Source organism: Schistocerca serialis, chromosome 7 (assembly GCF_023864345.2).
Source record: "Schistocerca serialis cubense isolate TAMUIC-IGC-003099 chromosome 7, iqSchSeri2.2, whole genome shotgun sequence".
Taxonomy (NCBI): Eukaryota; Metazoa; Arthropoda; class Insecta; order Orthoptera; family Acrididae; genus Schistocerca; species Schistocerca serialis.
In genome coordinates, this window is record NC_064644.1 from 213,481,353 (window position 1) to 213,508,620 (window position 27,268).

The window sequence follows — 27,268 nt, forward strand, 5'->3', positions numbered from 1 at the left end:
CTAAATGTCTTTACAATCATTACACAAAAGTAGCTTAAACAAAGAGCATTTTGCACTGTAGAAGAATTTAAAATGTGATAAAAGTGTTATCAATTAAAGCTGCTGTAAGCAAAATATTTGTCAAGTAGTGCACAGTATCATTTTTTTTTTCTTTCTTTCTTAATGAGTGGACTGATGAGCAACGTACTATACCATTTGTGTCAGACATACGTATTTCAAGTCTATTACATTTGTGTATAACTTATTTACATTAATAAATTGCTAGCATAGCTACCGTATCACGCAGTACATCTTGTACTTATGTGTATATATAATGACAATGTTAATGCATGAAGATAGTAAGTGATGAACAAATAAATAAATAACTGACCACAACATCAAATTAAGCTGGAAGTCAGAATAATGGTAACATCCCACAACAAATGGCCTACGGGTTCTTCAACAGTATTTTGCCACTGTTGTGAAATTAAAAAGAGAGCATCAAGTAATCACTAAAAAGAGGAAATAAATACATTCCTATACACACACACACACACACACACACACACACACACACACACAGCCTATGTCTGTGATTACAGTTTTTTGAGAAAAGTTAATAATCACTGGAAACAATAGTGTGATGAGCTGCAAAATACTAACACGAATTATTTGCAGACAAATGGAAAAACTGGTAGAATCGACCTCGGGGAAGATCAGTTTGTATTCCGTAGAAATATTGGAACACATGAGGCAATACTGACCCTACAACTTATCTTAGAAAAGGCAAACCTACGTTTCTAGCATTTGTAGACTTGGAGAAAGCTTTTGACAATGTTGACTGGAATACTCTCTTTCAAATTCTAAAGGTGGCAGGGGGAAAATACAGGGAGCAAAAGGCTATTTACAATTTGTACAGAAACCAGATGGCAGTTATAAGAGTCGAGCCGCATGAAAGGGAAGCAGTGGTTGGGAAGGGTGTGAGACAGAGTTGTAGCCTCTCCCCAATGTTATTCAATCTGTATATTGAGCAAGCAGTAAAGGAAACAAAAGAAAAATTCGGAGTAGGTATTAAAATCCATGGAGAAGAAATAAAAACTTTGATGTTCACCGATGACATTGTAATTCTGTCAGAGACAGCAAAGGACTTAGAAGAGCAGCTGAACGGAATGGACGGTGTCTTGAAAGGAGGGTATAAGATGAACATCAACAAAAGCAAAACGAGGATAATGGAATATAGTCGAATTAAATCGGGTGATGCTGAGGGAATTAGATTAGGAAATGAGACACTTAAAGTAGTAAAGGAGTTTTGCTATTTGGGGAACAAAATAACTGATGATGGTCGAAGTACAGAAGATATAAAATGTAGACTGGCAATGGCAAGGAAAGCGTTTCTGAAGAAGAGAAATTTGTTAACATCGAGTATAGATTTAAGTGCCAGGAAGTCGTTTCTGAAAGTATTTGTATGAAGTGTAGCCATGTATGGAAGTGAAACATGGACGGTAAATAGTTTGGACAAGAAGAGAATAGAAGCTTTTGAAATGTAGTGCTACAGACGAATGCTGAAGATTAGATGGGTAGATCACATAACTAATGATGAAGTATTGAATAGAATTGGCGAGAAGAGGAGTTTGTGGCACAACTTGACAAAAATAAGGGACCGGTTGGTAGGACATGTTCTGAGGCATCAAGGTATCACAAATGTAGCATTGGAGGGCAGCGTGGAGGGTAAAAATCGTAGAGGGAGACCAAGAGATGAATACACTAAGCAGATTCAGAAGGATGTAGGTTGCAATAAGTACTGGGAGATGAAGAGGCTTGCACAGGATAGGGTAGCATGGAGAGCTGCATCAAACCAGTCTTAGGACTGAAGACCACAACAACAACAAAAGCATAATCAGCAAATACTCACCTTTTTCCAATAAAATTCTGCATCATACTGTCTGAATCACTATGGAGAATTTGGGAAACAAGGTAACTCTCTGATGCAGAGTGTTGGTGTGCGTCCCTCTTTCACAATCCGCAGAGCTTGTAATACTGCAGCTGTATCCAATTCCTTTGATGTTGCTTTCTCATTATCAAGGCACAATTCACACGCTCGGCTACCAAACTGCTCGAACACCCGAACTCGGTAGTCTACCTCTATAGATACAGGATTGCCTGAAACAAGTTATTACTTTTCAGTTTACTGAACAGACTGTTCAATTACAACAAACAGGTTATTATTTTACTACTGCAGTTGTTCTCATAAGGAAGGGGAAAAAAACACTTAAGTTGCTATGCTACAAAGTTGGCTACTACAATACAGTACATGTAGCACTACCTTCTCTATTAATTCAATAAGTAACGCAACATATTTTTTATTTCAGCTAATTTCAGTTGAAAAAATTGCAGAATTTGTTGTGGGACATCATGGAATATTCCTGTTTCAATCCCTACAGTTTTATGACATTCCAGTAGGTGACAACACTATATGTAGCCTTCAAAATGATGTTCCAAGCAGAGTATCATTTTGAGTTTCTTTTGACAGAAGGTCAGAGCATCACAGATATTCATAGGCTCTTGCAAAATTTCTATGGAGACCTGGCAGTGAACAAATGCGTCACTGGACAAGGTGTTTGTCATCACTGCAACAAGGTTGCGCAAACCTTTTTGATCTCCTGCGTGCCAACCAGCTGCACACAGCTGTGACTCCTGCAATGTTGGAATGAGCGGCCACACTCATTTGAGGTGACTGATGGATTACAATAAAACACCTTGCTGCCCAACTGAATGTGTCTGTAGGTATGCTGACACATTTGTCCACTGGTTGGGGTATTCAAAGGTGTGTGCCCACTGTGTAACAGAAGACAATATGATACAACAGCAACAAATTTTTAGCTTTACTAATTGTATTTTGCAGACATTAAACTATATGTACATTAAATGTGTCTCATTATGAACCTAAACTTTAATTCATGTTCTTTAACAATATGCATTCAAATGTTTTGATCTGCATCAATATCTGTACTGTGCAAACCACAGTGAAGTGCGTGGCCGAGAGTAGTTCCACTTTTAGAAATTATTAGGAACTTTTCCCAATCCATTGATATAAGGTGTGTGGGGAGAATGATTGCTTACACACCTCTGTGACACTGTAATTAGTCTAATTTTGTCCTTTCAATCACCACGGGAACCATTCCTAGGTAGTTGCAGCATACTCCTAGAATCCTCACTTAAAGCTGGTTCTCAAGACTTTCTACTAGGCTTTCAGAGCAGAGTTAGCATCTATCTTCACACTTCTGCCAGTTCAGTTCTTTCAGCATCATCCTCACACTCTCTCACATCTTAAACAAACCTGTGACCATCCAGCACATCTTGTTCATACCCCTGATAGTCCTATCTGGTAAGGGCCTCACACTTTGACCAATATTCGAAGGCGCTGTATGAGAGTTTTGTTCGCAATCTCCTTTGTAAACTAATTGCATGAACTGCAGTCTACCACCAGCTTTACCTAAGACTGAGTCTATGTGAATATTCTCTTTCACATCTTTACAAATTTTTACGCCCAAGTATTTATATAAGTTGGCCAATTCCAACTGTACCCCATACAGTACTATGTTTGCTTGTTTTGTGAAATGTAAACTTTTTCATTTCTCAACATTTAATGCTAGCTGCCAATCTTTGTACCAGTTCAAAATTCTGTTAAATCTGAATGGATATTTCCACAGCTTTGCTTTTTTTCAGATAGTATTTTATTATAGATCACTGAATTATTTGTGAAAAATCTGAGGTTAATATCAATATTGTCTGCAAGGTCATCAACATGAATAGGATCCCAACGCACTTCCTTGGGGCATACTTGAAGTTACTTCTATATCTGTTGATGTCTCTCCATCCACGAAACATGCTATGTCCTCCCTACCAAGAAATCTTCAATCCTGTTACCAATTTCACTTGATACCTATTATTAACATATTGTCGGCAGAAAGAGTATGTGTGGGATTGAGTCACTGGATTGTCAGAAATTAAGAAATACTACATCTATCTGGTTGCTCTGATTCATGACTTTCAGTATGTTATATGAAGAAGTGAGAGTTGGATTCCACATAGTTGATGTTTTCAAAATCCATGGTGACTGGTATGGAGGAGGTCATTCTGTTCAAGATATCTCATTATATGTGAGCTCAGAATAAGTTCTATGATCCTACAACAAATGAATGTCAAGGATATTGGATGGTAGTTTCATGGGCCACTTCTGCTGCCCTTCTTGTTATATGTCAGACCTGTGCTTTCTTCCATTCACTGGGCACACTTTTTGTTCGAGAGATCCTAGGTGCATTATGATTAAAAGAGGGGCTAGCTAAGCTGCTAAGTCAATATACAACCTGATAGATTCCACCTGGGGTTGAAGCTGTGTTCCATTTAAATGATATTTATTTCACTCATCTTTACAGTTAAATCTTTGTCTTGCAGTGACTGCCACTGGAGTTTGTTGAGCATCTCAGTAACACACTCATACCTACTAAACAATCCTTAGATGAAACGTGCTGCTCTTCATCAGATCTGCTCTATCTCTTCTATTAATACAACCAGTTAAGGACACAACAAAAAAATGGTTCAAATGGCTCTAAGCACTAAGGGACTTAACATCTGAGGTCACTAGTCCCCTAGACTTAGAACTACTTAAACCTAACTAACCTAAGGACATCACACACATCCATGCCCGAGGCAGGATTCGAACCTGCAACCACAGCAGTGCGGTTCCGGATGAAGCGCCTCGAACCACTCAGCTACAGCGGCCGGCAAGGGCACCACACACAAGTAATATTCAAAACTGGTCGAACAAGTGTTGCGTAAGTCACTTCCTTTGTGGATGAATTACATTTCCTTAACATTCTTACAATCAGCTTAAGACTGGCATGTTCTTTTCCTGCAATTTGTTTTATGTGGTCACTTGGATCTTTCCATCTATTTATCTACAGTACATCACATTACATCATTTACTTTCAGGGTCAGTACCAGTCCCTGCACCAATCACCAATTCTCTAAAGGTCTTCCTGCATTTCACTACAGTCTTCTGGTACTGCAACCTTCCTACTGACAACATATTCCTCTGCAAAAAGCCTCATCAAGCTTCCGATGTTATCCATTTGATTATTTATACATAATGTAAACAGTAATAGCTCTACAATACCCATGAAGTTACTTTTACATGTGTTGATTTCACCCCACTGAGAACAGCAATAAAGTACAGGGTTGTCGCATTAAATATCCAATAACATAAGATGTAATAACTTGGGACACAACTGAGCTATTTATTGCAGTTTGTTTCTGCAAGTATGGCGACTCAAAATGTTTTGTGTGTGTGTGTGTGTGTGTGTGTGTGTGGGTGGGTGGGTGGGTGTGTGTTTGAAGCAATTAGTATTGCGTGGTCTGGAGATACTTTTTCAATATTTCTTGATAAACCAGAATGTAAAATATTTGCCAGATACTGATCAGCCAATCAAAGGTAAGTAAGAGCACTGATAGACTCTGAGAGACAATGGCATAATTATGCTCTTCAATTACTAGCTTTCGTAGCAGGCTTCTGTTCTGTTCCTGTTCATCATAAACTGTAGATGTATACGTAAAAACCTGGTATTATATTTATGAAAGTTTATTTGAATAATCACCAGTTTAAGTAAAAAAAAAAAAAACTCCACATTTATCATTATTTATGGAAGCCTAATATGACATTCTCCTGGACCAACATTATCATCATTTATACAAGATGGATACAGACAGCAGTGACGAACTTTGCAGCAGCACATTACAAAAATGGAGGTAGGTGAACATGACCTTTTCTTCCTTTGTGACAGCCATTTTCACTTTTTCTAATTTGATCATTTGGGCGCGACACTAATACATGCGATCTTCATCTTTTCTCTTTTTTTAATGAAGTCTGATTCCTTTTGTTATAATTTTTGTCTGACTCTTATTTCCACCATAACCAATATTCTTCGCAACTGGGCCACAAAGAAAGATAAATCTACAAAAATGTGTGTGTCTATCTCTCCCGTATACACTCCTGGAAATTGAAATAAGAACACCGTGAATTCATTGTCCCAGGAAGGGGAAACTTTATTGACACATTCCTGGGGTCAGATACATCATATGATCACACTGACAGAACCACAGGCACATAGACACAGGCAACAGAGCATGCACAATGTCGGCACTAGTACAGTGTATATCCACCTTTCGCAGCAATGCAGGCTGCTATTCTCCCATGGAGACGATCGTAGAGGTGCTGGATGTAGTCCTGTGGAACGGCTTGCCATGCCATTTCCACCTGGCGCCTCAGTTGGACTAGTGTTCGTGCTGGACGTGCAGACCGCGTGAGACGACGCTTCATCCAGTCCCAAACATGCTCAATGGGGGACAGATCCGGAGGTCTTGCTGGCCAGGGTAGTTGACTTACACCTTCTAGAGCACGTTGGGTGGCACGGGATACATGCAGACGTGCATTGTCCTGTTGGAACAGCAAGTTCCCTTGCCGGCCTAGGAATGGTAGAACGATGGGTTCGATGACGGTTTGGATGTACCGTGCACTATTCAGTGTCCCCTCGACGATCACCAGTGGTGTACGGCCAGTGTAGGAGATCACTCCCCACACCATGATGCCGGGTGTTGGCCCTGTGTGCCTCGGTCGTATGCAGTCCTGATTGTGGCGCTCACCTGCACGGCGCCAAACACGCATACGACCATCATTGGCACCAAGGCAGAAGCGACTCTCATCGCTGAAGACGACACGTCTCCATTCGTCCCTCCATTCACGCCTGTCGCGACACCACTGGAGGCGGGCTGCACGATGTTGGGGTGTGAGCGGAAGACGGCCTAACGGTGTGCGGGACCGTAGCCCAGCTTCATGGAGACGGTTGCGAATGGTCCTCGCCGATACCCCAGGAGCAACAGTGTCCCTAATTTGCTGGGAAGTGGCGGTGCGGTCCCCTACGGCACTGCGTAGGATCCTACGGTCTTGGCGTGCATCCGTGCGTCGCTGCGGTCCGGTCCCAGGTCGACGGGCACATGCACCTTCCGCCGACCACTGGCTACAACATCGATGTACTGTGGAGACCTCACGCCCCACGTGTTGAGCAATTCGGCGGTACGTCCACCCGGCCTCCCGCATGCCCACTATACGCCCTCGCTCAAAGTCCGTCAACTGCACATACGGTTCACGTCCACGCTGTCGCGGCATGCTACCAGTGTTAAAGACTGCGATGGAGCTCCGTATGCCACGGCAGACTGGCTGACACTGATGGCGGCGGTGCACAAATGCTGCGCAGCTAGCGCCATTCGACGGCCAACACCGCGGTTCCTGGTGTGTCCGCTGTGCCGTGCGTGTGATCATTGCTTGTACAGCCCTCTCGCAGTGTCTGGAGCAAGTATGGTGGGTCTGACACACCGGTGTCAATGTGTTCTTTTTTCCATTTCCAGGAGTGTATTCGTCATATGTGATTGACTTTTATAGTAATATGAATTTAGTACCATCGCCCCCAAATGTAATAGTTATTAGACAGCCCACTCACTCGTGAAAGTACGCGCCTTTCCTCATTGTTGCAGCCAGTCTAGTGTTGAATGTTACTTATATTTCCATAATATTCAGTGGCCTAGTTTCAACTTGTGTATATTGCTACTGTTGCAATGTTGCTTCACAGTGAGACTTATTACGCGACTTTACAATTAAACCCATTTTCGAAATTACTGCACCAGCTTGTAAAATAATCAGAAAGATTAAAAAACAATGAAGAAGGTGAATTACAGTGTGAATGTGTGCAACTGTTTTGTTCACATAAATGCACATCAATAGCCTTGTGGACTCCATATAAGAAAGTGTTCTGTGTGCTTTCTCTCACACACACGTTGGAGCTGTGCGCTATGCTGCAACTTCATCATGATATGATCTTTCAACAACATGGTGCACTACACCATTTTGTGGACTGTGTGAGGAATCATGAGTTTCCAGATCGCTGGAATTGCTTGGCCCCAAGAAGTCCAGACATCACACTACTAGATTTTTTCTGTGAGGGTTTATCAACAATCAAGTTGTACCATCATGTTCATGCAGCTATCGCAAATTTTAAATTTCCAGTACTGCAAGACACTTGGAAAGTAATAAAATACAGATCAGGTGTCTGTCACACCACTAATGGTGCGCATATTGAGGTGTATTGTGTGTGTAAAAAGACACACTGAGTAACCTTATTCATGGAATCATACCATCAATAAATATCTCAATTACTTCTCAAGGTATTATATTACGGACATGGACATCCTGTACAAAAATGCAGAAAATGAAACATGCAAAAGAGAATACAGATGTACAGAAACTGAAACTGACAATAAGTGCAAAATGTCAAAGCAGGAATAGCTAAAGGAGAACTACATAGATGTTGAAGTACGCACGACTAGGAGAGAGATAGATGCAGCTTATAGGAAAATTAAAGAGACCTTTACAGAAAAGAGAAGTACCCCTATGAACATTAAGAGCTCAGACAGCAAGCCCATAAAAGCAAAGGGAGACAGGCTGAAAGGTGGAAGCAATATGTAGGTGGTCTGTATAAAGAAAACGAACTTGAAGATAATACATGAAGGTGAGAGGGGGAGCGCGATACTGTGAGAAGAATTTGAGAGAGCTCTGAAAGGCCTATGTCAAAACAAATGTCCTTGGAGGAGACACATTCCCTCAGAAGTACTGAGATTCCTGGGAGAACCAGTCAGATGAAACTATTCCGCAGTGTATGAAAGATAGATAAGATGTGTGAAATACCTCCAGACTTAAAGAAGAATGCAATATTTTTTTTATTACATCTGAGACAGGTGCAGACAGGTATGAATCATCAGTTTAATAAATCATGATTGCAAAATAAAGACACTAATTATTTACAGAATAAAGGAAAAGCCGGCAGAAGCCAACATAATGGAAGATCAATTTGTGTTCCCGAGAAATGTAGGAACATGCGAGACCATACTGACCCTATGACTCATCTTAGAAGATAGACTGAAGAAGGGTAAACTTAAGATTATAGCATTTGCAGATATAGAGAACACTTTTGACAATGTTGGAATACACTCTTTGAAAGTATGAAGCTGGCAGTAGTAAAATAAAGATAATGAAAGGTTATCTACAACTCCTACAGAGACCTCACTGATGGCAAAAAAAGCTTACAAAAGCTGTTGAACAGAATGGATATGGTCTTGAAAAGAGATTGCATTGTGAACACCAATAAAGGTAAAACAAGGGTAATGGAATGTAGTCAAACTGAATCAGGTGATCCTCAAAGAATTAAATTATGAAATGAGACACTAAAAGTAGTTGATGAGTTCTGCTAGTTTAGCAGCAAAATAACTGATAACGGCCAAAGTAGAAAGGGAATAAAATACAGACTAGCAACAGCAAGAAATCGTTTTATGAAAGAGACAAATTTGTTTACACTGAATATAAATTTCCTTGTTAGGAAGTCATTTATGAAGTTATTTGTGTGGGGTGTAGTCTTGTACACAAGTAAAATGTGGACAATTAGGAGTTCAGTCACTAAGAGAATAGAGTCTTCTTAAAAGTGGTGTTCAGAAGAATACTGAAAATTAGACAGGGAGGTTGAATAACTATTGAGAAAATACTGAATCAAATTGGGGGCAAAAAGAAATTTGTGGCACAATTTGATGATTAAATGAAGTGATTGGTTGATAGGACATATCCTGGAGTGTCAAAGCATTGTCAGTTTTGGAATGGAAGTAAATCTGGAGGGCAAAAATTGTAGGTGAGCATGCCTTGAATATAGTAAGCAGTTTCAAAAGGATATAGATGGCACTTGTTATGCAGAGATGAAGAACCTTGCACAGGATATACTCGAATGTAGGGCTGTTTCAAATCAGTCTTTGGACTAAAGACCACCACCAACAACAACATATTGAGGTCTACCTGCTAATATGTCCCATATCCAGTCACAAATTTGGTCTGTTACCAGATGAGTTCTTATTTTTTCACTAAACAACAATGTGTAACAATATCAATTGCCTTACACATGTCAAAGAACATGACATCAACTTTAGTGTCATCTATGGTGTTTTGGATTTTGTGGAAAACAGAAAGAGCTGTGATTCCCAAGATCTCTGTTTACAAAATCCTTGTTCATTTTTATACAGGAGTTTTTCACTCTCCAAAACATAATAATGCTTCAGCATGGAATATTATCCATAATTCTACAACAGATTAACATCAACTTATATGCAAACTCTATGTGAACATATATTCAATAGTGTTTTATTGTAATACCATGCTCTTCACATTTTTAAAACCGGAGATACCACAAACAAATAGAAAAAATTTGAGTTTTGTAAAGACACCTGCATTGAGAGAGACATGTCTTTATTTAATGTTGGAAGATATCAGATATTTGCTTGATCAATTAATGAAAGGACCATACATTTTTCTTCTGGCAGCATAACATAACAATGGAAAAGAGAGATTACTGATATTGTTTTACATGTATTCGTCCTGTAACTCACATTGTACAACAATTACAGAAGCCACATAGCCCTAGTGTCAGTCCACCTAAGAGAAATTTGTCATGAATAACTCTACAGAACAGGTTACAAAATAAATTAGTGTAAACATTTGCATACTTAAAAGTTAACAGATCATGAATAGCTAATTTATATACTAACCTATCAGCACAAGATTCTCGAGACATGGAAGTGCACATATGTGAGATATCTCATGGATATGTTCAATTCTGTTGTCCAACAAGTCAAGGTCCTCAAGGGAGTACAAACGTGAGAAACCAGTCAATGAAGAAATGCAGTTCTGTGACAAGTTTAGCTGAACAATGTTCCCAACTTTCATGTGCAGTGGACCTGTTTCAGATAACTGGTTGACAGACAAATCAAGATGAGAAAGGCGAGGCAGCAATGTGAGATTGTTTACATCTGTGATCCTGTTATGACTAAGATTCAATTTTTCCAGGGCTGGCAGCAACCGTACAGACCTAAAAGAAAAAGAGTAAGATTAAGTCACAAGCTGACACAAAGTTAAAATTTATTCTAGTCAACAAAAACACACACACACACATGGGAACCAACTATGAAACGTATTGCAAATATATCAAAAGCTGATCAGTGCCGTAGTAAAGTGATTTTTTTCAACAGTATATTAATCTGTCAAACAATCGGCCACAGAATTGGCATGAGGACTGTAAAACTGACCTGTGAAGCACATAAACAATTCTCTTAAGGACTCTGTATATAAAAAGGAAATGCAGACACATTAACTGCTATCATAAGATACTGGCAGTATTAAATGATATTTGTTAAAATGCCAGAATACTTTTATTCTAAATAGTTACCTTACATTGAAAGATGCAAATAAAGCACCACTCTTCTAACATACCCTAGCATTAATCAGAAAAAATTATGTATAAGAGATAATTAAAAACAATCTTTCAAGTTTGCTAATTAAAGATACATGAGACAGTCATAATTTACAGTTTCTTTCTCCTTCATCAGCAGTTGCTCCGTCTCATAGTTGCAAAAACTTACTTTCAAGCAATGACTCATTTTTGCAGAAACAGAAAAACTATAACAACATTACTGGGTGATCTCATGAGCATGACTTCAATTACATTGTTAAGCGTTACACCACAAAGCACCCTTTAGATATTTGTCAAACTTTGTGGATATGTTCATCACTAAAGATGAGAATCCCATGCAAATGCATGTTTTTGTAGGATCACTGGATATAGCTCAAACTTAATACTTATCCATTTCATTTCTTTCTGATTTCAAGTATGTATTAGTTTCCTTGTATATTTGGATATTCTAACATTTTTGGGGATAAAAACATGTATGATGTGTATATAAGGCATTTTTAGTTTAATTATGCATATAATAGATATTATTTTCAGTTTAAATGCATATTTTAATGATTTGGAGCAGACAACACAGTTTTTTTTATGATTCTTATTTCTGCTTAAGGAAAAAGGATCAATGAAAAAAAGGGGAACAACATGTACAGAAATTTAAGATTCTCATAACAGAATGACTTTCCCAGAACTTTACTGACAGCCCTCAGTAGAGAAATGTATCATAAACAGATTTATTTCTCCACAACAACCACCGCAAGCCTGTGACCTCCTGACAATGGAAATTTAGCCTTTTAAGTCAGGTACTATGGCTGACATGACAGTAAAGAAGCTGTAACATGGTATTGTGGAATTTGAACAAACCTCACTAGCAATTTTGATTCTTCTAAACTGGAATTGTTCCCTAAACTGTGTTTGCAGAGAGGGTGTGTGTGGGGGGGGGGGGGGGGGGCAGCACGCGCGCATGCTCCTTGTAAGTTTGTGTAATTGTGTTTGTGTGTTAATGTGCTTTTAATATGCTTCCAACTAAAGTGATCCTAGCAATCATATCAGCACTTCGACCAAAAATGTCTTGTGGCTGGGATGACATTTCACCTAAACTGCTAAAGGAATGCAGGGATGAATTAGTGAAACCCCCTGACTCACTTGATAAATACCTCCCTCAGAAATGGAGTATTCCCCAACCTTTTGAAAATTACTGAAATTATACCAGTGCATGAAAAGGGATTAAAAACTGACACTAAAAACTACAGGCCAATATCATTAACCTCAGAACTAGGCTAATTGTTAGAGAGAGTAACACTAAATCAAGTTGAATCATATTCACCAAACACAATCTGTTAAACAACCTACAACACGGATTTAGAAAAGGGAGATCTACTACAACAGCAGTAGCATCTTTTATACATGAAATATTAAATAATGATATGAATATAACAGAGGGAAACATTCCACGTGGGAAAAATATATCTAAAAACAAAGATGATGTGACTTACCAAACGAAAGTGCTGGCAGGTCGATAGACACACAAACAAACACAAACATACACACAAAATTCAAGCTTTCGCAACAAATGGTTGCTTCATCAGGAAAGAGGGAAGGAGAGGGAAAGACGAAAGGATGTGGGTTTTAAGGGAGAGGGTAAGGAGTCATTCCAATCCCGGGAGCGGAAAGACTTACCTTAGGGGGAAAAAATGACAGGTATACACTCGCGCACACACACACATATCCATCCGCACATACACATACACAAGCTCAAAGGCAGAGCCACGTGTGAAAGCACCCATGTGATTTACCAACTGACCTGCCTACACTGTGAAGCTTTCTATGTGGGAATGACCAGCAACAAACTGTCCATTTGCATGAATGGACACAGGCAGACAGTCTTTGTTGGTAATGAGGATCACCCTGTGGCTAAACATGCCTTGGTGCACGGCCAGCACATCTTGGCACAGTGTTACACCGTCCGGGCTATCTGGATACTTCCCACTAACACCAACCTGTCAGAACTCCGGAGATGGGAACTTGCCCTTCAGTATATCCTATCTTCTCGTTATCTGCCAGGCCTCAATCTCCGCTAATTTCAATTTGCTGCCACTCATACCTCACCTGTCTTTCAACAACATCTTTGCCTCTGTACTTCCGCCTCGACTGACATCTCTGCCCAAACTCTTTGCCTTTACAAATGTCTGCTTGTGTCTGTGTATGTGCGAATGGATGTGTGTGTGTGTGTGTGTGTGTGTGTGTGTGTGTGTGTGTGTGTGTGTGCGCGCGCGCGCGCGAGTGTATACCTGTCCTTTTTTCCCTCTAAGGTAAGTCTTTCCGCTCCCGGGATTGGAATGACTCCTTACCCTCTCCCTTTAAACCCACATCCTTTCGTCTTTATCTCTCCTTCCCTCTTTCCTGATGAAGCAACCGTTTGTTGCGAAAGCTTGAATTTTGTGTGTATGTTTGTGTTTGTTTGTGTGTCTATCGACCTGCCAGCACTTTCGTTTGGTAAGTCACATCATCTTTGTTTTTAGATATAAATATTAAATAAGCAGGACAAAAGTGACAAGGTAATAGGCACTTTCCCAGATATGAGTAAAGCCTTTGATACTGTGAATCCTACCATTCTTCTGTGTAAGCTAGAAGAGTATGGGTTGAGAGGGCTAGCCTTGAAACTACTTACCTCCTATTTGAAAAACAGGAAACAGTGTGTAAAGCTAACTTATCAAAATAATGAGCAGCTCCTAACAACCAAATCAAACTTCAGGACACTTCAATGTGGCGTGCCTCAAGGAAGCATACTAGGGCCTTTTCTGTTCCTTGTATATGTAAATAACTTATCTGAACGCCAAAATTGCATGGTTGTAAGCTATGCCGATGACATATCCTTCATCAGCTGCGGCAGTGATATGCAGTCTGCAGCTAACAGTACCGAGATCAGTTTCAATACTCTGTCCTCATACCTTACAGCAAACAAACTTCTTGTAAATAAAGACAAAACGGTAATAATGAAGTTCATCCACAGTTATAATGCTGCCATAACTGATACTGTATTTACATCCCCATTGGGTCTTGCATATGCAAATTCACATAAATTTTTGGGCATCGTTGTTGATGAACACTTATCATGGAAAGACCATGTAGATAATATTTGCAAGAAAATCAGTAGAAATGTGTATCTACTGAAACGGGTCTCAGCCTTCTTCGACCATGATACTTTAAGGCAAATATGTTTTGGGTTAATTCATCCGCACCTTCAGTATGGTATTGAGATATGGGGTGCGGCATCAGCAGTTCATATAGATAGACTTTTTAGATTACAAAACAAGGCAGTAAGAATGGTAGCCAAGGTAAAGAAGAGAGAGCCTTGTAGAGACATCTTTAGAAAATATAAAATTCTTACGGTGTACTCCATGTATATACTGCAGACAGTCATGTTCGTGAAACAAAATCCTGAATTTAATATGAGAAACAGTAATGTACACAACTATAATACACGGGGAAGGGAAAATTTTCATAGAATTGTGACCAATAAAAAGGCAATGGACCACAGCCCACACAGAATGGGAGCAATTTTCTACAATGCACTACCCTGTGAACTCAAGAAAGTAAATCTAAATATGCTAAAGAGTAGACTGAAGCAATTATTAATAGAGAAGTGTTGTTACTCTATAGAGGACTTTAAGTTGTAGTGCCATCTTGGAAAACAGCGTATATAGACAATGTCTCCGATCTATCAGTGGTATGAAAGAATGTAATTATACACTTATTATGTGTACTGAACTATTATAAATATAAGCTAAATTGTGTTACACTATAGAGGAATCTACTTGTAGTGCCCTTTTGAAAAATAATGTGTACAGACATGTGTCTGATCCATATGTTGTTAAGAACGTAAATATTTTACTGTATGTGTGTAAGGTAATTTAAATTTTCCTGACAATGTCTAAAAACTTTTTGTTATATGGACAGAAAATAAATAAATAATAATAAATTAAAAAGTTCCAGAAGTGTACTTCTCGACAATGGATAAAAGGAAAGGTGGGTTGTTGTAGTGAACAGTAAGCTATTCTGTTTTGGAAATTTTTCTGGGGCACCTGTCCTTTGTAAAATATTACAAAATTATTTTAAATAATTGAATAAACAATATTGTCTCTTTTTTTTAAAAAAAAATCACATCCACATAATGGAAAGATCTTTTATAATTTCAGATAAAATGTGCTAGAAAATTTCAAGTTGAACCGCACATCGCGTCTGTATCATGTATTGCGAAAATACTTTAAACAAAAGAATCTGCAATACACCAAATCCATTTGTTTATACTGCTCCCATGCCTAAGACAAATGAATCTCACATGGATATAAACAAAATTTTACATGGATACATGTGGTGCTTTAGCAGGAGCAAATTACCACTTGGAAACCTCAGAAACCCCACTCTTAAGGGCTTTTTGGAGAAGTATACATCAAAAGATGTCCCTGATCCCTTAGAACTGAGTAAAAATTGTGTTCCAAAAATCTTATAGCCAGGTAGGCCAACATAACATACTTGCCAAATAAATAAAAACTATTTTCACACACATACAATTACTTTTTGTTTTGCTAACCAGGTATTGGACAAAATTCGCAAAGACCTGGGGACTTCAAACATATGGACATCTGTAGATGAAACAACTGACACAATGGACTGCTATGTTGCTAACCTAGTTCTATGAGAATTAATTGAGAATGGGCCTGGCCAACCCCATCTCGTGTTCTGTAAAGTCCTGGAACAAGCAAATTATTCCACAATAGGCTATTTTCTGAAGTTAAAAATACTGTTCACATTATTGTTATTCTGACTGATAACAACATTTAAATAACATTTACAGTCAATGTTCTCACAAGATTTCTGTTATTTTTATGTAATTAAAGCTTATCAAGATCCGGTAATGTGATCGAAAATGCTCTGTTACTGGCTGATGCTCTGGTGACATCACAGGCTAGGAGTAAGATGAAGCTATAAATGTGTTATGGGAGCATTAGCTGAAATCAGGAGGTTTTTATGTATTTTTCCTGCAAACAGTGTAGCTATATAATGTGAATGGTGATAGTGGAAGCCTTGAAAAATTTGCTGTGTTTATACTTCACCCATATAGTGTGATGATATATGCAATGATGGACATTCTTTTCCCTGCTCCCTACATATCATTAAACTCACTAAGAACTAAGGAAGTGGAGAACTTTTGTAAATGGGTCCATATATTAAAACAAAAGCGCTGGCAGGTCGATAGATACACAAACAAACACAAACATACACACAAAATTCAAGCTTTCGCAACAAACTGTTGCCTCATCAGGAAAGAGGGAAGGAGGAAGACGAAAGGAAGTGGGTTTTAAGGGAGAGGGTAAGGAATCATTCCAATCCCGGGAGCGGAAAGACTTACCTTAGGGGGAAAAAAGGACAGGTATACACTAGCACACACGCACATATCCATCCACACATACAGACACAAGCAGACATATTTAAAGACCAATTGTACTGGAATAGCATTTCAAATAATTATTTTATTCTCATTTAAGACTCTGTTTTTATAAATCATTTTCTCAGAAAATGCTTCTCATATTTTGGGTATTCTGTGGCCAAGTAATCTAAATAAAAGCAGAGTTCTTCTACTGCTAAGTGATGCTGCTCCCTATATGCCTAAGACGGAAAACTGTTAAAATGTTCTAACATAAATGTAAAACACATTATGTATCTTGCTCATGGGCTTCATCATGTTGCATCATATGCACTATCCAATTATTCAGCTGTGTTGACAGTTCCAAAATGTGCCAGTCTTAAATAATTTTGTATATGAACAACTGAAGATTCATGCTTCTTCACTTGGTACTCACATGATTTATGTCCGTAACTCTCACTTTTGCCCATGAGGGTTTCCTACCAAACGACAGGCATGGGAAGTAAAATACTTCATTTTTAACTTCACAGCCACATAACGAAGCACTGTTTTTATAAATACCCATTTTAATGTTCTCTTACACTGTCAGTTTCTGGTATTAATATTTTGCACAGTACTTAGGCTGGTAACAATTGCCCTACAATTTGAACAACAAGTTTCTCCTCATCAGAAAGGTGGGTAAAGTCTGTACATTGTAAATTATTTACCCTATAATTTTCACTCACACACTACATCCTAGAGTCTATGTGAGAAGCTAGTTCTCATTGTCCAGAATGTATCAGATACAGCAAGACATAGAAAACTGCTGTATCAAGAACCAAAATACTCAATCATCTTGAAACACCACACCATCCATGCAGAAGGTTCTTAAAAATAGTATTCAGACACATGATAAACATAACATTACATCTGAAAAAAGCTTTTTGTGGCATCAGTTGTACACTTGCATGTTTATTCTCTATCACTTTTGATTATTACAATCATCTTCACAGGAGAAAGCTGTACAGTACATAAAAGATGAATATAGAATACACACAAGCCTCATACAAAGTGTAGTAATTAAAAAAGGTCATTTTTAAAATCATACTATGGTGACCTTTTTTAATTCCTTCATTTTCTATGATGCTCGTGTATATTCTATATTCGACTTTATTGTGGATGACAGGTTTCTCCATTGAAGATTGTTGTAATAATTGAAATTGGTAAAGAATAAACATGAATTGTACAGCTGAGGCACAAATACACTTTTTTTAACTTATCCAACACCTGTAGGCAGTCATCTACAATAAGCTCTATAAACATTTAGGTTGCAGTAACACCCACAACAGCACAATTCTAACCAATTTCCCAAATGACACAATGTTAGCATTAAATCTAAGCCCCAATTACAATTGACAAGAACATAAATTTAGTTAAGTGCTGAGAAAACATTTCCTCTTAATTTCTATTCTCAAAACAAATTTGTGAATAAAAAAGTTGTTATGATTGCCACTGAAATATCAATATTGGTAATAGTATGGATGGCAGAAGGGTATACCCCAGCGGGTTGCATAAGAAATTGATGTTGCAGGAAGAGAGAAAGCTGGGTGAAGTGTTATCCATGGAGTGATGCTACTTAACAGTGCATCTGACACAGCTTTTAGTCAGGCAGTCAGCAGGCCGATTGCAACACCCTGTGACGTCATGGGCAAGCAAGCTACCTGATGTTACAGACAGGCTTCAATACGTCCCTGCTCAAAGCACAAGGGGCCGTGCTGTCATCCACCAGTGAGCTGAAGTTAGAGTGAAAACCACACGAGTTTGCTTCGAGCCTGGCAGCGATTTTCAGTCCAGTATGAGGATGTTAGGTGACCACAGGAAGTTGTAACATATTTCATAGTATATATTACACTTATGAGAAAAGGAGATATGTGAAGTGCACAATTATTGGGAGTTGTGCAACACTGCCACAATACCATGCACTGCCACTGGCTATTTGTGGGTAGTAAAGAAAAATGAAGACAGAATTTCTATTCTCTGGATTCGGTAAAATGGGGAAGAAAATTACCTCGGCATTTGTCTCAAATGTTTTTAGAGTAAACGTGGTAAAATTAAACGAAGATGCTTACACATATGTTAGAGCCCTGCTCTCCTGAATAATTTCACGGATGAGACTCGAAGTCTATATCAATGTTAGTTCAACGCCTTCATAAGAGTACACATCAATGAAACGTGTGTGTCAATTTTGGTGATGGTCAAACCAATACAAGGTGTCTGTCTGCTGACACCATTGCTGAATTCTCTGAAGAACATAATACAAGTGCTGAACAAGTAGACAAACTGAACTTCAAACCACTCAAAAGTCAAATTTCTTAAGAGAAGGATGTAATAATATTTATTAAGGTGCAAATGTAACAAATCAAATTGGAATTTTGTAATACTCACTCATCCACACAAGTGAGGAGGTTATGGCTAAAATTAGCACTATTTACAGCCTTCCACGCATGCTGATCATCGCGGGCATCAGATGGATCTCGGTGCAACTGATCACAAAGGAGTGCATAGGAGAGAGTTTCCAGTCCTGAAAAATTCACCGACAGATTTTCCAGAGATGATCTCAGAGCACCAAGTCCATACACATTTGTTGGTGGTACCTGCATAAGAACAAATATCAATAAACTGCAATGGCAGCAAAGTCAGTGTTATACTGAAGACTTAGAAAGTATCTCGAGAAGGAACCTTTGTTCTATGACGGCAGCATTATGCGAAGACATGTACAATTTGTGATTAACTATTGTTAGTCAAATTTTTAAACCTCTTTCTCTGGAACCAGTAGATATATTGAACTGGTTTGTTTTGTTACTGGATCTTTGTGACAGATTAAAACTAGGTAATATATCAAGTACGAGGGCGGTCAAACTCCACTGGCAACCAGAGCTTCTTATAACAGGTTCTAATTCTGCTCAAACCATCAGCACAGTTTAATGACAGAACCAGCAACGTTTGCAAGCATAATGAAACACCAACTGAACCACCTAAAAACTTTTTATGCTGTGATTATGTATCTCACAATACAGATATTTATGGCCACAAAAAGCGGTGGTCTAATTCAATCTACTTACAATGATGTGTCTAATAAATTCTTTTAATCTTGTTTTGATTTTATAGCAGATTGTTTATGCTGTCTTCCCAGTTACATAATAACAGGTTTTGATTTTATAGCAGATTGTTTATTCTGTCTTTCCAGTTACATAATAACATAATGCTTACTACAGTTCATTATGGAGACGAACGGAGGTGTGTCAGCAAGTTATGGCTCTGAAGTCATCTGCAAGTGTGTGAGGAGTGTGTAGTGTTAAGTGTTGAGAGACATGTAATGAACTGCAAACAAGTATTTTACGTGCTATGAAGAAACTTAATCCAAGAATGTGGCAATTATACTGGTTTGAAGTTTATTAATAGCACAATATAAAGTCTATGTTAAAATCATTACAAGTTAGCTATACACAATTAATACATCTCTTTTAGAAGAACAGCAGCATTTCTTCAGAAAAGTATGTTCTTATAGTAACTGTGTATTCACATTAAAACAATTGACCTATAAGATATCAACTTCGAAAAACCCACATTTTATTTATTGACTATACAAAGGCACTTGATACGATTCTGAGACCCAGAAATGACAGTAAAGGGCTACCTACATCAGCAGCTTATACATTACAATCTGTGTGAACAACAAGAGGAGAAAATCCCTGGAGGCACTCATAAAGCTGGGGGTGAGACAAGTCACATCTTTTCAATATCTATATTGCTGCATCTAATGATGAGATCCTATAAACAGGCAATAAATCTGTCCTGAGATGGCTATTTATCTGCTCTTGAGGCAACACAGTTTTAAAATGCTGCCTAGCAATATCCTTCAACATATCAAGGGTAATGGTGTTTAAATGAAAGTATCCATTCAATTAACAATTTAACAATTGTGAACTTTGAGGAAAGCTTGTAACAGGTGAGTTGTACCAGGAACCTGATGCAAATTTAAATGTTACTTATTCATGATACATTTGTGAGTATATCTGAAAACAGTGAAATACAATTGTAAGAAACCATGTAAAAACCATGGCTTACTAAAGAATAAAAATATCCTGTAACTGGAAAAGGAAAATGAATCTAATAGCAAGGATGAGTAATGGCCCAGGAACAGTCAAATATTATAAAAACTGCTGTACTATATTAAGGAAATTTATTATAGGTCCAGAACTACATGTGTTAGCACCTCTGATAGTAAAACTAAAGTAATTTGGAATATTGTTGAAAGGGAAACGGGACAACCAAGAGCCCAGGAGGACTGTATTACCATCAAACTATATGAGAAATTTGCTAACAAAAAGTCAGAAGTTGAAATTATATGAAAAATCTGATAAAATTGAAAATCTTCCTACCTCTCCTACTGAAATTAGGAAAATAATAAACTCACTCAAAAGTAAAAGATCACACAGAGTTGATGGCATTTCGACAGAGTACTAAAAGCTTGTTCTTAACAGATAAATAGGATCCTCAGCAACATGTGTAATAGCTCACTGAAACAGCACACTTTTGCTGACTGACTGAAATATGCTATTGTCGAAACCACTACATAAAATGGGGGATAGGTCTGATGCCAACAACTTCCGCACAATCTCACTTCTGACAGCTTTATCCAAAATTCTTGGAAAAGTAATGTATTAAAGAGTAGATTCACATATTTGTAACGGTAAAGTACTAGTATAATGTCAATTTGGTTTTCAGATAGGTTTTCAACAGTAAATGCTATATACATGCTTTCAGTGATCAAATATTAAATGCTCTGAATAATCGAACATCACCCACTGGAATTTTTTTGTTATCTCTCAAAGGCTTTTGATTATGTAAATCATGGAATTCTTCTAGATACGCTTAAGTATTGTGGTATGAGTCGTACAGTGCACAAATGGTTTAATTCGCAGTTAACTGGAAGAGTGCAGAAGGTTGAAATAAACAGTTCACATAATGGACAAAAATTAGAAGATTCCTAAAACTAAGGAGGCATCAAGAATGGGGGTCCCATAGGGTTCACTCTTAGGTCCCTATTGTTCTTATCATATATTAATGACTTGCCTCTCTATATTCATGAAGATGCAAAGCTAGTTCTGTTTGCTAATGATACAAGCATAGTACTCACACTCAACAAACAAGAATTAGATGAGGAAACTGTAAAAAACATCTTTCAGAAAATTATTAATTTTTGGGTGTATGCATTGATGAGAGATTGAACAGAAAGAAACACATTGATGATCTGCTGACACGTTTGATGTCAGCTACTTATGTTATTAGGTTTATTGCAAATTGTGGCAATAAAGATATCAGTAAGTTAATTTACTATGCCTATTTTCACTGCTTTCATATGGCATCATATTCTGAGATAATTCATGGTGGTGGTGGTGGTGGTTAGTGTTTAACGTCTCGTCGACAATGAGATCATTAGAGACGGAGCGCAAGCTCGGGTTAGGGAAGGATTGGGAAGGAAATCGGCCGTGCCCTTTAAAAGCACCATCCCGGCATTTGCCTGAAACGATTTAGGGAAGTCACGGAAAACCTAAATCGGGATGGCCGGAGACGGGATTGAACCGTCGTCCTCCCGAATGCGAGTCCAGTGTGCTAACCACTGCGCCACCTCGCTCGGTGAGATAATTCATCAGCCAGAGACAGTGATAACATGTGTGTTAGCTGCATTTGTGTACGTGTGTGTGTGTGTGTGTGTGTGTGTGTGTGTGTGTGTGTGTGTGTGTGTGTGTGTTTTGTCTATTTCAGAACAAGACCTTCTGGCCAAAAGCTTACATGTTTAGTAGTATTTTTGTTGTGCCTGCTTGCGACTCAAGATCTCCACTATATGACAAGCCTTTTCATAACACTGTGAATATTTATGGCATCATACATTGCTGCCAATGCAAAACAGTAATTGCAGTAAGTAAAAGAGTGTTATTTCAACAGCCTAACAAACAAACCTTTTTGTATATTTTTAGACAACAAAGACATACAAATAGAGCAATGGCTCTTTTTTTTGTATATGTGGGAAGAAAGGGAGGAGTCATGTCCTGCCGACAATGAGGTCAAAAAAGACAGATAACCTCATTAATATCAGACATGAATGGGGAAAGAAATGGTGATGGCCTTTTTAACGGCGTTATCTTTGCAGTCGATAAAAGCAATAGGGGGACACCCTGGAAAATGTAAATCAGGATGCCACAATGAGGAACATATGGGCAGTGTCCTAACTGTTGCATCACTTCGCTAGGCATTTTAACACAGTAAAACAAAGGATGGAGGTGCAAATAAAACACAGAAGCAGTGAGGAAGTAAGAAAAATGCTCAGAAGACTTGACAAGACGTTGCAAAGGTAAGCTGAGCTTGCCTGAACAAAATAATTGGCAAAACAGTCCAAAACAACTGAGCTGTTGATAAGGAAAAGAAGATATGACATACCTGAAAAAGTTAGATGAAACTCGGCGAGAGTCTCTCACCTGAAGATTACAGACTGGTGGACCACTGAAATATTATGTCAAGTTGAATTTAGTCGCTGGAAGTTAACCCAAAAAGACCACCAATGGAAAAAAAGGACTAAATGAAGGTGGACATGAAAAAGCTATTGAAGAATGAGTGTGATAAAAATTGGGAAGACAAACGGTGAGAAATGGAGAGGTGCTAAGAAGAGAGGGAAAAGAAAGGCAATCACTGGATTGGAGATCCACTATGAAGAAATAGCACAATAAAACTAGTTCTTAGAAAGATATATGTGAAGAGAATAAGAAAACCCAGAAGGCACAGGATTCAGCTCCTCGATGATCTGGAGAAAGATTAGAAATAAAGAAAACAGAAACAGCAAGCTATCAGTCTAAAGAAGTGAGGACAGTTAGGACTTACTATCACAATAGAAAAAAACTACAGAATGAATGAATGAAAGAACAACATACTGCACACTGCTTTAACAAATAGCACATAAATTTTCTGTGGCTTTGCCAAATCCTTTGAACATCTTGATCAAAAAATTTTATTTGCCAAGTTACAGTGTTATAGTATTAATAACAGGCCCTTCATACAAATGGATTCCTATCTGCAGCATAGGAGACACTGTCACATTAACAGACCGAATCACACCTTCAAAACAGAACCTAAAATGGAGAAGTATAAAACAACAGCACTCCACAAGGCCGTTTCTGTTATAAAAAAAGATCTAGTACGGAAGTTTTGGCACCTGTAAAAAAATTAACATATTTGCTGGTGACACAATCACAAATCACAAAACCAGCCTTAACTGACAGTGTCAAGATGAAAGGTGAATCTGAGTGTGACTTGTTCCCACCAGCCAGCAAAAGACTTCAGCATGCCTTATTGCTTTACATACCTTTCAACTCATTATATCCTGCATCTTCTCCCTAGTGTAGTAGAAAACTTAAAATTGGACAGAAATAGTCAAAAACAGAAGGGTATTAAGGTACCAAAAAGAACATGTAGTACTATGTTCTTAAGACCAGTCACGGAAGATGAACTGCAGAAAACTATACAGAAACTGAAGTCCAAGAAATCAGCTGGTGATGGTGAAATATCAAATCATGTAATAAAGCTGGTAAGTGAGGAGATAATAGCACCACTGCTGAACATAGAAAACTGTTCTTTCAGAGATGCAATTTTTCCAGAAGAACTGAAGATAACAAATGTAGTGCCAGTGTACAAGAAAGGGTATAAGGATAATCCCAACAACTACAGGCCAGTTTCACTGATATCAGGTTTCTCAAAAATCCTAGAAATGCTTATGTATACCAGATTAGTTAACTATTTGGACAAACATAAGATTCTCATACCCTCACAACATGGTTTCAGAAAGGGTAAATCTACAGAATCAGCAATTGCCAGTCAAACAGAATACATTTTACAATCCTTAGATGAGAAAAAGGTTGTCTCTGCAATGTTTCTGGATCTTTCAAAGGCATTTGGCACCATTGACCATGAAATGCAGATACAAAAATTAAGCAACTATGGCATTCGAGGGCGACCAGGTGAATGGATAAAATCATACTTGTGTAACCGCAAGCAGTTATGTATCATTAGGAAACTCATACCAATCAGAAACCAAACCCATGAAATATGGAGTGCCGCAGGGTTCGGTAATGGGGCCATTGTTATTTAATGTGTTTGTTAATGATACAGGTGTTGAGGAGAAAGAAATATTGTATGCTGATGACATGACAATACTAAATAGTGACCAAAATATGGAAAAGCTGGAGAGAAGAGCATACATATCTGCAAATGTCACAGCTCAATGGCTGTTGGAAAATGAACTGGTTATAAATCTAAAAAAGACTGTGTACACAGTGTTTAAAAACAAGGAAAAGGCTGTAGACATGGATTTATAGGTTGATGGAACAAGGCTGGAAGAAGCAGAATCTGCTAGATTCTTAGGTATTCTTGTGGTAATGAACTGAAATGGAAAAAACATATTAATAATGTCTGTAAGAAACTGAGCTCTGTCAAACTGCCTTCTTCAGCCGAGGTTCATCTAATGATTTTTCTGACGTTTCGCCAGCAGGAGTGGCTGGCATTGTCAAAGCTTCACCCTCCACTGCCGGTGGTGAACTGGAGCCGAGCTCGCGGGCGCAGACTATATGTACCTGGCTCGCCAACGTCCGAGGGCTTCTCTGCGGTCATTTCCGGTGCGATTCTCCTCTTGCTACCTGCGACGGTCGTTCACTGCAGTACGGGAAGCCAGGATCCGTTGACCTTAAGGCTTTCCTCTTTCTTGTTCAAACTGTTCGCGTGTTTTTGTATTTCTACAGCTTCCCTGAACAAGCGCGTGTGATAGTACTTCTCTACAGCCAGAACTTCCGTGTCGGCGAATTTTATTACGTGGTCGGTCTCATTCAGTGTGTGCTCTGCCACGGCCGATTTCTCCACCTGCCCCAACCTGCAATGTCGCTTATGCTCTTTGATCCTGGTGTTGATGGATCGTCCAGTCATTCCGACATAAAATTTTCCACATGTGCATGGTATACGGTATATTCCCGACATTGCAAGTGGGTCTCTTTTCTCCTTCGCCGATCTAAGACACTCTTTGATCTTCCTTATCGGTTTGAAAATCGTCTTTACGCCATGTTTGCGCAATATACGGCCGATTCTGTCCGTCACTCTGGGAATGTATGGCAGAAAGGCCGTACCCGACATTTCTTTTCCTGGTTCCTTACTTCGCCGAGTGTTTGGCTCTGTTACACTTCTAATATAATTTTTGGAGTACCCATTGCTCCTCAGGACAGTTTCCAGGTGTTGCATTTCTCTTTTGAGGTGTTGCGGCTCACATATTCGTCCTGCTCTCGTCACGAGCGTACTAATCATGCCTCTTTTCTGGCTCGGGTGGTAGTTTGACAGTTTGTGCAGGTATCGATCTGTGTGTGTCGGTTTTCCTAAGACACTTGAACAGCCTCCATGTCAACATAACATTTACCATGGAAGTAGAAAAGGACAAGAAACTGCCATTTCTGGATGTGCTGGTCACAAGGGACGGCAAAAACCTGGGACACAGCGTGTATCGAAAACCGACACACACGGACCGATACCTGCACAAACTGTCAAACTACCACCCGAGCCAGGAAAGAGGCATGATTAGTACACTCGTAACGAGAGCAGGACGAATATGTGAGCCGCAACACCTCAAAAGAGAAATGCAACACCTGTAAACTGTCCTGAGGAGCAATGGGTACTCCAAAAATTATATTAGAAGTGTAACAGAGCCAAACACTCGGCGAAGTAAGGAACCAGGAAAAGAAATGTCGGGTACGGCCTTTCTGCCATACATTCCCAGAGTGACGGACAGAATCGGCCCTATATTGTGCAAACATGGCGTAAAGACGATTTTCAAACGGACAAGGAAGATCAAAGAGTGTCTTAGATCGGCGAAGGAGAAAAGTGACCCACTTGCAATGTCGGGAATATACCGTATACCATGCACATGCGGAAAATTTTATGTCGGAATGACTGGACGATCCATCAACACCAGGATCAAAGAGCATAAGCGACATTGCAGATTGGGGCAGGTGGAGAAATCGGCCGTGGCAGAGCACGCACTGAATGAGACCGACCATGTAATAAAATTCGCCGACACGGAAGTTCTGGCTGTAGAGAAGCACTATCACACGCGCTTGTTCAGAGAAGCTGTAGCAATACAAAAACACGCGAACAGTTTGAACAAGAAAGAGGAAAGCCTTAAGGTCAACGGATCCTGGCTTCCCGTACTGCAGTGAACAAACGTCGCAGGTAGCAAGAGGAGAACCGCACCGGAAATGACCGCGGAGAAGCCCTCGAACGTTGGCGCGCCAATGATGTAAAAATGTAAGCTAAAGGTGTAGAAAAATAAGTGATAATGAATGGTAATACTTTGATATGTCCTATATTACATGTACATTTACTGTACACAATGTAATCTTACAGGATG

The 27,268-nt window shown here is 38.9% G+C and overlaps 1 protein-coding gene across 2 annotated transcripts in view; it reads right to left on the bottom strand.

The window, feature by feature from the left end:
* Positions 1-27,268, bottom strand: part of LOC126412090 (nischarin) — a 210,214-nt gene that overhangs the window by 165,327 nt on the left and 17,619 nt on the right. For both annotated transcript variants that reach the window (XM_050081506.1, XM_050081507.1), the window contains exons 3-5: positions 19,216-19,424; positions 10,672-10,991; positions 1,892-2,139 (exon numbers count right to left, since the gene is read on the bottom strand). In XM_050081506.1, coding sequence (XP_049937463.1) covers positions 1,931-2,139; positions 10,672-10,991; positions 19,216-19,424 — 738 coding nt within the window. In that variant the 3' untranslated portion in view covers positions 1,892-1,930. The remainder of the gene's footprint in view (positions 1-1,891; positions 2,140-10,671; positions 10,992-19,215; positions 19,425-27,268) is intronic.